General features: G+C 39.2%; 1 protein-coding gene across 7 annotated transcripts in view; it reads right to left on the bottom strand.

The window, feature by feature from the left end:
* Positions 1–3,562: 3,562 nt before the first annotated feature.
* Positions 3,563–13,812, bottom strand: part of NHSL1 (NHS like 1) — a 169,620-nt gene continuing 159,370 nt past the window's right edge. For 6 of the 7 annotated variants that reach the window (XM_026666173.2, XM_026666174.2, XM_087970948.1 and 3 more), the window contains 3 exons: positions 10,242–13,541; positions 9,544–9,673; positions 3,563–5,651 (listed from right to left, as the gene is read on the bottom strand). In XM_026666173.2, coding sequence (XP_026521958.2) covers positions 5,006–5,651; positions 9,544–9,673; positions 10,242–13,541 — 4,076 coding nt within the window. In that variant the 3' untranslated portion in view covers positions 3,563–5,005. The remainder of the gene's footprint in view (positions 5,652–9,543; positions 9,674–10,241; positions 13,542–13,812) is intronic. The other variant, XM_087970934.1, reaches the window with a different exon arrangement.

The following is a 13,812-nucleotide window of genomic DNA, read 5'->3' as shown; positions in this document are numbered from 1 at the left end:
TTTAAACCAGAAACCAGAGTGTACGTGGGGTTTCTAGCAAAAAATGCCTGTCGTGACTAATGAGTTTCACTTAAGGACCGTGGTGTTTGCTTAATGGTCATGGTGCAAAACAGGTTGTAAAATTGAGTATGGTCACATAGTGAACCATTTAACAACTGGCATGATTTACTACCATAATTCTGGGCTCAATTACAGTCATAAGTTAAGAACTACCTGTATAATAAGAAATAGCAAACTGAAAGAAACATGTATACACATTTTGTGCCATAATAGAAAGAGGAAATCTTTCTTTCTCTAAATCTCTAAACTGTAGCTAGACATAACAACTCTCACTTTTAAAATTTCATGCCCTCTTACAATTGGCTTGGTCATACCAAACACTAAAAGTGCTTTTAGTAGAAGAGGCAAGTCTAAAATTAGACATTGTTTGCAAGCAATTAAATGGTTTAGTAACAAACAAATAATGAAGCCCGCAGTTTTTAAAATCAAATACTGTAATTACAGCTTTACTAAGAACATATGATGTAATGTTTTCAAATTAATTATACTTGCTTTTGGGAACAAATCCTTATTTGGCGAGTGTGCGATTTTGTAAAAACATCTTGGTTTAATAGGTATTGTATACATGCATTGGTTGAAGCACAAGGAAGAAAATTAATGAAAATAAACATGTCTGTATACGTGCAAGTATATGTGCAAGCTGGTATATGTGCAAGTAAGTATATTAAAAATGTTCTGTTCTGAAGAACGTTCCACAGAATTCCACAATGTTAGTTTTCCCCCAGACGAAACTGATCCAGATGTTCTAAGGCAGGGCTGTCAAACTCCCAGCCCATGGGCTGGATGCATCACACACTGACCACACCCACACCAGGTTTAGCGAAGGGGGGAAAAGTCCCGATACATCACATGACACCGTGAGATTGACACCCCTGTTCCAAGGGAATCCAGCAGTATTACTGAAGTAAATCTACCAGCATGCTAAGTGGTTTGTGAAGCATTGGAAAGTCAGTTTGTAGAAAATTGCCTTAAGGACAATTCCTCCATGGTTTGGAGGAAAAAGAACATTCTGGAGTTTCCTGGAATGTTGTTTCTATAATAACATTTTGCACATGCAAAACAACTGAATCTTTTCAGTACATACTTAGAATTAAGGAATGCTTTGTTTTTATTATCTTTGCTTATTCTATTGAAACTAAGAACCTCAGCCCATCCACTTCATTCATAGGTGTGTTTGTGCACTTATACAACCACATACACATGGATGTGAACACAGCTATACACAATGGATGCAAACACACACGTGCACACAAAGCCTGCTAAACCTTCTCAACAGTGAAATCCTCTGGTCCTACCTGTATTGTGTATGTTAAACATAGGGAACTGTCATTGCCACAGGCTGGATTTCAGTACAATAATTTCTAAGCCTGTAAGCTTTGTCTTGGATTTAATATTTTCCTATTATTGGTAATGTGCCATAGATTCTATACAACTGGTTCCTTTTAACATTGTTGGAAACTCATCCCTTTGGTATAAATGAGTGAAGCGTGATGGAGCATACTCCTATGTCCTACATACTTTCTGCTTTTCACTGCTAGCTTCAAACTCTCTGGTTTGAGAACAAGTACTGTAGATAGATTTTTCATACACTCCTATGTACAAATGTTTGAAACATTTCTGAACATTCTAAGAGTTGAGTACACATTGCTGAGTTTAAACACAATATTAGGCGAAACCTGGCTCAAAAACAGTAACTCTGAGGGACCTGGAAGCCCTAGTGTACGATCACTTAAATATGAGCCAACAATGTGCAGCAACAGCCAAAAAAGCTAATACAATCTTTGATTGTATAAACAGGCATAGAATTAAAATAATGTGAAATGTTAATACTATTTTCAGGCATGATATTCCCCTCTGAAAAAAAAAGCGGGGCCGGCCAAAGAGACCCCCACCGCGCGCCAAGAAATCGCTGCCCAGCTCCCTTTTCCTGCCGCTCAGCGGCCTCCGCTCTCCCGCCCGCCCGCCCACCGGGCTCCACTCGCACCGCCCGGGCTCCGCTCAGGTATCCGGCTGGGGTTGTCAGGAGTTGCTACCGCCGGCGCGGCTCCAGTCCCGCGTTGCCTCGGGAAGGAAGGCAAAACCAGGAGCCACTGCTGCCGTTGCAAAGCGCCGCCGCAGCTCTTCCTTTTGCCTTTCCTTCCTGGGCTAACGGAGACTGGAACCACTGCAAACCAGCGCCAGCAACTCCTGACTTGGGAGGCCTCCGAGGGAGGAAGGAGGAGAAGAAGGGGAAGGGAAAGGGGGGGCGATTCCCAAAAAAATCAGAATTCCGATTTTAATCGGAAGAATATCATGTCTGTATTTTGTAAAGCCTTAGTAAGGCCACACGTGGAATACTGCATCCAGTTTTGGTCACCACATTATAAAAAAGATGTTGAGACTTTGGAAAAAGTGCAAAGAAGAGCAACTGAGATGGTTAAACATGTTTTTGGAGACAAAAACATGAATAATGGTTGCGGGATTTGGGTTTGGCTAGTCTAGAGATAAGAAGGACTAGAGGGGACATGATAGTATTCCAGTATTTGAGGGGCTGCCACAAAGAGGAGGGGGGTCAACTTCTTTTTCAAAGCACCAGAGGGCAAGACAAGAAACAATGGATGGAAACTAGTTAAGGAGAGAAGCAACCTGTAATTAAGGAGAAACTTCATAACAGTAAGAACAATTAACCAGTGGAGCAGCTTGCCCTCAGAAGTTGTGGGTGCTTCATCGCTGGGGTCCCAAAGGTGCTTTTTCAAGAGGCAACTGGACTTTCTGTTTTTTCTTCGAAGATATTTCACTTCTCACCCAAGAAGCTTCTTCAGCTCTGACTGGGTGGTGGGTCACAGCTGAAGAAGCTTCTTGGATGAGAAGCAAAATATCTTTAAAGAAAAACCAGAAAGTCCAGTTGCCTCTTGAAAAAGCATCTTTGGGGAAACCATGACCTGGATGACTAAGAATCTCCACAGACATTCATCACTGGAGGTTTTAAGAAGAGACTGGATAGCCACTTGTCTGAAATGGTATAGGGTCCCCTGCTTGATCAGGGGGTTGGAATAGAAGACCTCCAAGGTCCCTTCCAGATCGATTCTGATTGAAATAGCAATAGAGTTCTCAGTCAAGCTAGGCAGACCAAGGTGGATACATAGTTTTAACATGGTTAATTTTATCTTAAGTTTTGGAACTAAAATGCAGGGGTGTTTTTTGTTTAAAAAAGCCATACCATGCTGATACACCCTCACAGCAACCACGGTGTTTTTGGAAATGATGGATATTATTGCAAATGTCAAAGCTACTCTCCCCATAAAAACTCAAAAGTGAATACATGGAATGTTCTCTTTTTTTCCTTTTGGATCTTTCCGATTATGTGGATTATCATTCTTAAGAGGAAAATCAAACACGAGAGATATAAGCACCATCTAATAAATACACTTTAATGATAGCATCTGGATTTCCCAATATGATCCTTTGCTAATGTTTATTTAAAGAGATGTTGCATGGAAACATGAATGGTCATTAACTCGAGTAAGATGACAAATGGCAGCCTTGTTTATTAAAGCAGAATCACAGCATTGTCTCCATCATCTTCTTCAGTTGATGAAGACCCCTGAAATATACAGTATTAACAATATAGAGATGGAGGGCAAAAAAGGAGTCAAGTGTTTTTCATCAAAATAAATTATCTACATACAGGATTTTTCTTAACATCTAAAAATGTAGAAATTCCAAACTCTGAGAAAACAAGAATTACCTTAAGAACTTCCATTATGTACAAATATTATAAAAACCTTACAGACTATCAACTTATGCAAAATTCCTTTTCAAAAATTAAAAGCTTCTTTACAAAACTGAGCAAAACTGCAGTTACTTTGTCTGTAGTTTTCTTTACAAGGAAGAAATTTTTTTTAATCAATGATAAAATCTTAATAAACATTAAGTCTTCTAAATGAGCAGTGTTATTTCCCCAGAAAGAGGAAATGCTGGCTATTCCTAAAAAGTAAAAGTAATTGTAGTGCACTCTTTGGTAACAAAAAAACAAGTTACTGTTGAAACTTTCAAGTGATATGTTATTCAAAGCTCTTCTCCCTTTTGACAAACAAAAGCTAACAATACAGTTTAATAGAAAAGGAAAACATTCTTCACAGTTCTATGGTGTAAGTTCTCCAATGTTGCATTTACTTTAAAATCGAAACATTAATAGCTGCTTATTATGTTTCCCCTGAATATATCTACATCCCCATTATAAGTCAGCAAATATTTTAGGTCTCCAAAAGGATACCTCAAACCGTATTCAGAGAAACCACAGAGAATAAATGGCTTCTGTAAGTCCAAGCAGATGGATTGTAATATGGCTGCACAGCAGTCACTTCTGTATCACAAGTGTCCCCCACTCCGATGTAATTTTTAAAATTTAAACCCTTGTTGTATTATTAGGACATGGTTAGCTCATAAGAGGAGATTAGATCTCATCAGAAGCAGCAGTGGGACAATGCCAGTCCTGCTAACTAATATTAGGCTGCACATTTCTTTCAAATAGTCCCTGCGGAAAGTTTACTAAGTTTTATAAATATAATACTTAAAAAGTTACTGCCACCATAGAAGCTTCCCGTTTATTTTTTGCAGACTTATTTAGTTTTTTACACTCTCAAAAAAGGAAAAATAAAAAAGCATGCTCAAACTAGAATCCAAGAACTGTCATTACTTCTTGTTATTAAGGCTTGAATGCAGAGGTCTGATGACTAGTTTCTTTTTTCAAACAAAAAAGTCAGTCCAATTGAGTTGATCAAAATATCAGTGTACTGCATCATCTATACAGTATCCCATACACAAATTCACCCTAAATTATACTTGGACTCGATGCTTTACTGGTTACGTATGAAAGTCTAGCACCTTAAACCTCATTTAAACTTTTTTTTTTTTAGTTTAAATGCTAATATTAAAAAAAACCAAGGGCATTCTGTGTTACCCATTAAGATAACAAGTCCTTGAGCATGTTGTCAACCTCAGTAGAGTCTCTATTTTCATTACTATCCGTATCATCACTCTCAAATACATCGGGTGGTTCCTCTTCTGAAAACCTGCGAGTTCTGTTTTCTGCAGATTCAACTACTTCTACATCACCCTCACTGATAACAGTCATAGGGCTACTCTGGATCCGGTTTCGAGCACTATACTTGCTACTTGCGGCAGAGGGCGGGGTTCGAGATCTGCTGTATCTTGTGCTGGAGACAGACAGACTCCTTGGCATCAGGCCTTCACTCTTGGCCCATTCCTCCTGAGGCCTTTTGGTCTTGGTCGGAGAAGCCACTATGCTCTCACTCAGATCCCCTATGGAATCTACTTTACCTCTTTGAAATCTTGGGTCTGTATTCTTTAGCAATTCTGCTGCGGACATACGAGAACTGGTGTCAGAGCGGCTCCCTTTTTTAAGAAGCAGCGCTTTGAAGTTGTCATTGCTGGTGGCGCTCTTGCGAATATTTCTCTGAATTGACCCTGCCTGCCTCAGGGAAAGCAGGTTTGGGGAAGAACTGGTAGGTGTGACTGGAGGCGATGGAGAATGATTTGCAGCGTGATCTTCTTCAGAATCTTTGCGGCCAAGGACTTTCCTTTTGGATCTGTAGTTGTGAGTTGGGAAAAACAGGAAAAAGTTACTAGCCTCTCTAGATAAGGACTTATTTTGCATCCCAATACGAAAAAGATAATAAAGTAGTCCTCATTTAGTGACTGCCTCAGATAGCGACCACACTTACAACAGTGATGAAAATTTTTCACCAGTCCTAATATTTACAACCTTCACAAGAGTAAACTGTTGTGTAAAAAAAGAGTAAACTGAAGTAAATTCATAAGCATAGTTATGGTTTCACTTTATGACCACTTTACTTGATAACCAAATGTTGCTTCCAATTGTGATCACTAAATGAGGACTAGCTATGCTTGTTAAGAAGGAAATATATGAGTACAGTAACTACTGTTACTGAACTTATAGAAGGGTAGTTTTGGGGGGAAAAGGAATTGTATGCCATATTTCAGACATAAAAGTACTTTCAGTTTCTGGGCACAAATCTAAACCAAACAATGTGTATGCAATTTAAAAGTTTCTTCCATTGCTGTTTATTTTGTAAAGCAAATATTTGAATCTTGCTAAACATTACTTTTAATGAACGCATATTTCCAATCTCTTCCAAATTGAGGACAGCTTACAAATGTGCACTAATATGCATTTCCCAATGAAATTGCCAAGGGAATGGAATTAATGAAATCAAAATAAAATATATAAGCTCTGTGGGAACTATCAATCCAGCAAGCATTTCACTTGCCTATCAAACAGCAATTAGCAAATTGGACACAGTGTTTCACTATTTAGCAACAGCACTCAACTAACTACATTTATGGTCACATGGTAAAAAGGATATTCATTAAAACAACAACAAGGATATGCATGGAAGGGGAAAAAAACCAGAATGTCTAGTTTAAAGGAGGGAACAAACATGTGATCATCTGAATTGCATTCCAATACAAACTGTAACATTAAGCATGTCATGCATGTACAACAAAAATCTTTAAAGTATCTCAGAAATAATTATTGGAATAAGTATGGCATAGTTTCTGGTCTCTGTTGCAGTAGACTTGGATTACTGTTTGCATTTAATTAAACACCGCATATGGCAGCCCCACCAATATAATTCCATTCCTGGAAGCAGTACCCATCGCAGAAGAGGTTGGTACCAATTCAAAATGGCTAAGCCTCTAGATAAAACAGGGGGGAGGGGAGAGCTGCAGCAGAATGGTGGTGAAGAAAGCTGTACTATGGTTTCTGGAAACATAATACTATAATTATAAGTTCTACCCAGCATATTTCTGGTCATACATTCTGTCCCTAAAACAAAACAAAATAGCTTGTATATTTTTTATGTACTTGCAGTAGTACACATCAGCAAGAAATGTTAAGAACAACGGAAAAAATGTTATTTCTCCATATTCAGTTTAACAGGGAGAATAATTTGTTAATGGAAAATCAGAAAAGATTGGGAATGCAGATTGTATCACTGTTGTATCACTGTAGCAAATTGAGCAGTGATACATTCACATTACACATTGTGTTGTAATATGAAGATTAGCATTAATGCAAACTGCTGTTCTCTATTTCTGTCTTACACAAATAATCTAAACAGCACCTATTGTTTTATATAACTGTGCAATACAGACCCCTCCTTAAAGAGCATTATCCAGAAAATTTTAAAAAAACCCATAAGAATACAAAACTATGACATTTAAATTCATTTATAAAAATGTAGTTTTTTCTCCCCCAAGGCCTTTATCATTTATCATTCTTTATCATTCTTTCTTTCTTGCCTGAGAAGAAGCCTCTTCTGACAAGCATGTAAAGTCTATGACTAACATAATGATAACATGTATAATATAACTGATTTTAATTGATATTATGGTATCAGTTAACATATGGCAACCTATGTAGTGTACAATATGTAATATGAAGGCATCTATACAACAACACCTTGGAAGATGCAATGGTGATAGAAAAGCTCACCTACTCATGTTTAAATGATATTCTCTCACACATTGTTTTTTCCCTATTTATTTATTAAATTTTTATCCCGCCTTTATTACTTTATAAGTAGCTCAAGGCAGCGAACCTATACATAATACTCCTTCTTTCTCCTAAATTCCTTAAAACATCAACCCCTGTTGGGCTGAGAGAGAAGGCCTGACTCAAAGTCAGCCAGCTGGGTTTCACACCTAAGGCAGAACTAGAACTCAGAGTCTTCCACTTTCTAGCCTGGCACCTTAACTGCTAGTCTAAACTAGCTCCATTTCTGGTCTTGTTCTGTTCATATGAGGTTGAATGCTACATTGGTTATACCTGTCTGAAGAGCTATTTTATGTACCTAAAAATTTGTAATGTCAAAATGAATTTTTTATTTGTTTTTAGTCTGTTTTCTTCTCTCTCTCTCTCTCTCTCTCTCTCTCTCTCTCTCTCTCTCTCTCTCCCTCCCTCCCTCCCTCCCTCCCTCCCCTCTCCCAAAATTATCCTCAATTTTCTCACCACATGTAAGAAAAATTCTCTTTTACAGAATTAAAATTGACAATTGTGTCAATTATTACAAATTTAACTCAAATAACTCATGAAATAGCATAGTCCCAGCAGCAAAACTGTACTTGCTGTCATGCTTTAACATTGCAGGACCTTGCTGCTGTCACCAGATTAATGAAACCTGGGTGGTAGATCTGTGCTAGAACTTTACTCTCGTGGGCTCTGCAAGCGATGACATATGTAAAAAGGTGGGCCTTGCATGATGACACTGCTGTCATCAAATGATCCATGACTACCCTTCCCGCTGTAGACACAGGAAGACACTGTTGATTGCAAAATATAAGTTGGACATGATTTGAAGTTATCTTTACCATGGTTCCTATCTTGTGAAAGTCAACACAACATTCTACCACACTAGGACATAACAAGAAAATCTTTGTGGCTTGAGTAACTAAAGTGTTGCAGTTTCTGTGCATTATGAATAAAAGCAGGAACATGTTGATGTATGTTGTGCAGTCGATTTCAATTTTACTTTGAAACCAGCTTAATAAATGGCAATAAATGACCACTAGATGGAACCAATGCTTCATGCTAGATACTACAAATCAGTAATACAGTACTTTCTCTATTGAAGTTCTCCTGAAGCATTTTTAGAGGGTGTTGGTTTCTAAAAATTTATCACCAAACAGCCTTCTTGTAAAAAGAATGTTTATACTGACTTCACCCAGCCTTCCTGAACCTGAAGCCCTGCAGATGAGTTGGACAAGAACTCCTTCAAAAGATATTCATAATTCAAATCATTTGTGGGGAAAGCTAAATGTAGCTGAAATGTGTATCTATAATCATTTCCCCTTTTTAAATTAAGGAAGAATTGGATCAGGGTAGGGTTTGTCGGTATTGCACGTTTCAGTTGATAAAGCAGCATGTCATCTTTAATTAAATTATGGCAATCTCTATTCTGGCTATTGTCGTATGTTTTCCCCTTATGATGGTTATATTGTGTTTACTTGCCAGTTTAAGCCAAGCTTGCCATGAAACATTAGAGTTGAGCCTCTGTCCCAAACTGCACCAGGAATACAAAAAAAAAAAAAAGAGAGAGAGAGATGGAAGGGAATGAAGAGAAAGAAAAAGATACACAGAAAAAGCAATAGTATATGTTAAATCATGTAGACTGAGACAAGAGCACAATCAAACAAGGAGTAACCTGGCACCAAGAAACCACGGCTTGATCATGTAGTAAAACATAATTCTGTTGGTAGGAGAGTTACATTTTAAAACGAACAAAACATTATTGTAAAGCAATTAAAGGTATTACCCCTACATGCAAATGATGTGGGACGTGGATGCATTAATTAATGAAAACTGGAAAGCACAAACATTATGATAAGAGAAATGCACTAAAGAAACTAGAAAGGACACCCAAGGAAGTAACCTTATCAAAACAATTTAAGCAGTACCTGTGAATGGCTGCAAAAAGATCCTCAGTTGTCCTTGGTCGACTTGGCACTGCCATTATCTCACTGCCTTCCCCATAGCTTGGGCTCTGTAGCAAAAAGCTGGCTGCTGCATCAGCTTCAATTGCTTCAGCTAAAATACGAGGATGGAAGAAAAAACACCCAAGCAAAAATGTAATCTAAAGCAACAGTTGACAAAATGACAAATGAACAAATACAGTCTGTACATTTCTCACAAACTGTGCAACAATCGGACCTATTTTTTTTTTTTAAATAATGTTCTCAGTAACTGGTGTCCATGAAAGGCTTTAACTGGTTTGTGAAGAAAATTAAAGCCTAGTGAAAGTTTTTGGAACTTTCCCCCAATAAAGAAATCAGCATCAGCTTAATTTAGAAACCTATACTTTTGCCCCACCAATTTTTTTAGCATAGGGATAAAACTAATAAAATCCTATCTAACAAGTTTTTTTTTTTTTAAAGAAAAGAATTAAGATAATAATTTTATTACCAATTGTAATCTGAGCTTTCTGGTTTTCCTTAAGACTAGTATGAAATTATATTGATGGCATATCATCTTTACCATATACAATGTAAAAATCTTTAAACTGTTCTTATGATGTGACTCTCCATCATTCCAGATGTGATTGTTGACTAATAGACTAGGTCAAAAGACAAAACACAGTGGGGGGAAAAAAACTTACAACTTTCATCCCCTTGAGAAAACTGTTTCTCTGCTCCAGAGATGCTGTCTACGTTTCCGTCTGGACTGCTTCGTTCACACGAGGAAGCCGCCTCCTCCTGCTGGGGCTGCAGAATAGAGAACCTGGTTTCACAGGAGATAGGACTCGCAGCTCCTCCTTCTGAGACAAGATTGTTAGGCTCCATTTCATAGGAACCGAATCCATCTGTAGGATAATCGTTAACCTGGCTGTACTGTGCAATTTCAGCATCCTTCGCAGTTGTACTTGGAATGCTTTTGGCTGTTTCACCCGCAGCTATTTTCTCTGTTGTAACATCAGGCTGTGGGGGTGGCACAATCAGGAACAGTTTGGGTTTCTTTGAAACAGGCGGTGGCTTCTTGTTTGGCAATATATCCTGAGGCTTGCTGAGAAATCCAGATTGTTCCTGAAGGGATGAACATACAAGACTATTACGAGACTCTTGGTTCTGCACCAACATTTCTTCAGCTTTGTCTGGTTGCGACTCTCTGGCAAATGAGTTAATTACGCTTATTACATTTCTGGGCATTTTAGCACTGATAGGTTCAGATTTTCTGCCAGTTAGGCTACAAACAGAAGCTCTCTGGCCTTCACTCCCAACGGCATCCAGCATGTCACTGTATCCTCCTGACAAATGTGATTTGAAAGGCAACCCAGCAGAAAAAGGATCCTGTTTTTTCCCCTGAGGACTTGCCTTGGAAGCAGACTCGGCTGGCTGCTCAACCTCTGACTTCATAGCTTTCTTCACTGACCTCAGTTGTACCATCTGGAGAGCTTCAGTAGTTATGAGTGGCATTGCAGGCCTCGGGACATCATCCTTATTTAAGGGCTGTTTTGCATTGTTGCAAGAACCTTCCGAATTATGTTTCTTGGAAGAGTATGGTACAGGTTTATGTCCCTCTCTCATGAATCTGGGATCTAAGGGTGGGGCTGGTGGAGGAGCTGAAGTTCGAAAAGTGGGTGGGAGGCGATGAGAAGAATCGGGAAGTAATGAGTGAGAAGAATGGATTGAAGTATCTTGATTATTAAACCATCCAATATTCTGAGGAAAAGAAGTGTTTGTGACAACATCTGGGGGAGGAGGTGGAAAACTTGGTGATTCAGGTGATTGAGGAAGATCAGTAACATCTGTTAGGGGAGGTGGTGGGAGAGGAAGAAGAGGGTGATTGGAATCTGAAGATAGTAGTGAAGATGATGTAACCGGAGGGAAGCTCAGGGTAGGATCAGGTTTCTTCATAGTTCCTTCAGCAGATGTATTTGATGACAGAGAGGTGGAAGAGGAAGACACTGAAACGGAAGACAGTAGGCTTGATTTTCTTTCAGGCACTCTAGGCTTCATCTTGGACTTCGCGTTTCCCGTTGACATAGACTTTAGAATGACAGGCACTGGTGTAAGTGCTGTGGGTGTGTTGGATTGGCTAGAATATCCACTAGATGGTGATGTAACTCTCTGTGATTTTTCTGGAGAAATAGCTTTTGTTTTGGCTACTCCAGAGGGCACTTGTGGTACAGAAGCCCTTGACCCATCATTAAGGTGACTAACGTTATAATCAATTAGCTTTGGTACAGCATTAGAGGAATGAATTGCTGTGGATTTTAAATGGTCATCCGGGATCCCAGGATAATCACTGTAGTAACACCACTGGTCAGTGTATTCTGATTTGATGCTACTTGTGTCACTCTGGGCTGGTGTGACTGCACAGATGGAATACATGTTGAGTCCTGTGGCAGACATCATGCTGCTACTGGCACTCACAGTGCTCTGGCTACGAGACCGCAGCACCCAAGGATCATCATAATCACTGCAGGGACTCTGTGACAGCGAGCTCCCATTTTTGCACTGGAGGTTCAGTTGCAAGGAATGTTGAAGGCTCGCTATCAGCTTATCATCCAGTACCTGTCCGCTGGACTGAGGTTTATTCTTGGGGGCTCTTCTAAGAGAATCTGTTCTGGATGGTGGGAGAGGTGGTTTTTTTGCCTTTTTAAAGGAGATGCTACGTGTGAGTGACTTGTCATTAGAACTTGCAAAATCTTCCAGAGATTTCTTCTCGGTTCCAGCAAACACATTAATGACACTATGCCTGGGATTTCCAAAGCCATTTTCACTGCAGCTTTTAACAGACTGGACATCTGAATCCACATGCATAGAAGGGTAACAGACATCACTGTCCACAGAATATAAAGAGTGTGAGTCTTCTTTGGCTAAGACTCTTTCAAGGGTGTCAGAGCCAGAGCAATCTGGAATGGCACATTTTGACATGTGTAAGGTGGTGGTGTCATTTCCATAATGGTTGAATCCACAGTGCTTTGCATTTTGCTTGACTTTGTCCTGTATGCTGTCCACAGTGTAACTTGATTCACTTCTACCATTGATGTCATGAGAATGGCTTGGCAAATGGTGATTGTTCCTAAAATTATAGGTCACACTTTGGGGGATACTTTCTGTAGTGCCTGTATCACAAAAGGATGCATACACCATTACACCGTTGGATGAGATAGTGGTGTCTGATGAATGTGAGTGATGTGTTGAGCTGGTGTCACTCCAGGTGCCATTAGAAGAACGACATCGCTCTTTTGCATTTATTGTCCCATTGCCAACAAGATTGTCTCCAGGTTTTTGGTACAAAGAAGAGTTCGTCATTTTCCTATCTATTGTCTCAGGACTCTCTGCCGGGTTGTTATTCATAACATCTGAAGTGGATGATAGGGAAGCATTTGGTGTGATGATGGTAGAATATGCAACATGTGGAGAGATCATACATGCTGTGCCTTCTGTTTTTCCATTTTCAGAGTTTAATTCTTGAGATTTTGGCCTCTGTAGCCCATTTATCCTACAGCCATTTCTCATATCATCTATTCTTTCATTTCCTTGCCACACACCTACATGATGTAACAAAGGTCCACTTTCGGTTGACTTGGAGAGGCTATGCCTACGTTCAAGTAACTGCAGGGACACTCTTGCTCCAGACCGAGGTAGACTGTGAAAGCCCAGGTCATTATTTAGGCGAGAAGTAGACATGACTCCAGCAGAATCACTCATCACAGACATGTTTCCAGAAGAACTGGAAAGCTGTGACATCTGGGCTGCAATTCCTTGGCCTTTCTGTGCACGTATTCGCCTAACTGAAGGTGGCACCACTTTAACTTCTTCTGTCTGACAGCTGGAGTCTTTGGTGCCACACTGATGCATAGAAGACTGACAGCTCTCAAATTTTCCTAGTGTAGAATAATGATCAGGGACACATAACGAATGGCCCCGGATGTCATATTTGCCATTGCCAACTGTAGATATTAAAACAAAACTGTTAGAAAAATAAATATACAGCATTGTTATAGTTGCATTTAAAATGTGTTCATTAATAAAAAGTTTACACGGAACTCACATTTAGTTTTTACCATACAAGTTCCAATGTGCTCAGGTATTCCTAATGAAAGATTCTTGGCATTTTTATATTTGCGCTATATATTATATATGTGATATATTAGATTTTTGAAAAAGATTAAAATAGATGAAAATGCATAAAGACAACAGCAAGCTAATAGGTTCCTTGTG

The sequence above is a fragment of the Notechis scutatus genome, chromosome 1, assembly GCF_049901735.1.
Source record: "Notechis scutatus isolate UNSWTSFEM ecotype Mainland chromosome 1, rNotScu1.2, whole genome shotgun sequence".
Lineage (NCBI taxonomy): Eukaryota > Metazoa > Chordata > Lepidosauria > Squamata > Elapidae > Notechis > Notechis scutatus.
Note: the sequence above shows the minus strand (reverse complement) of the source record. Positions and strands in the feature narration are given on the sequence as shown.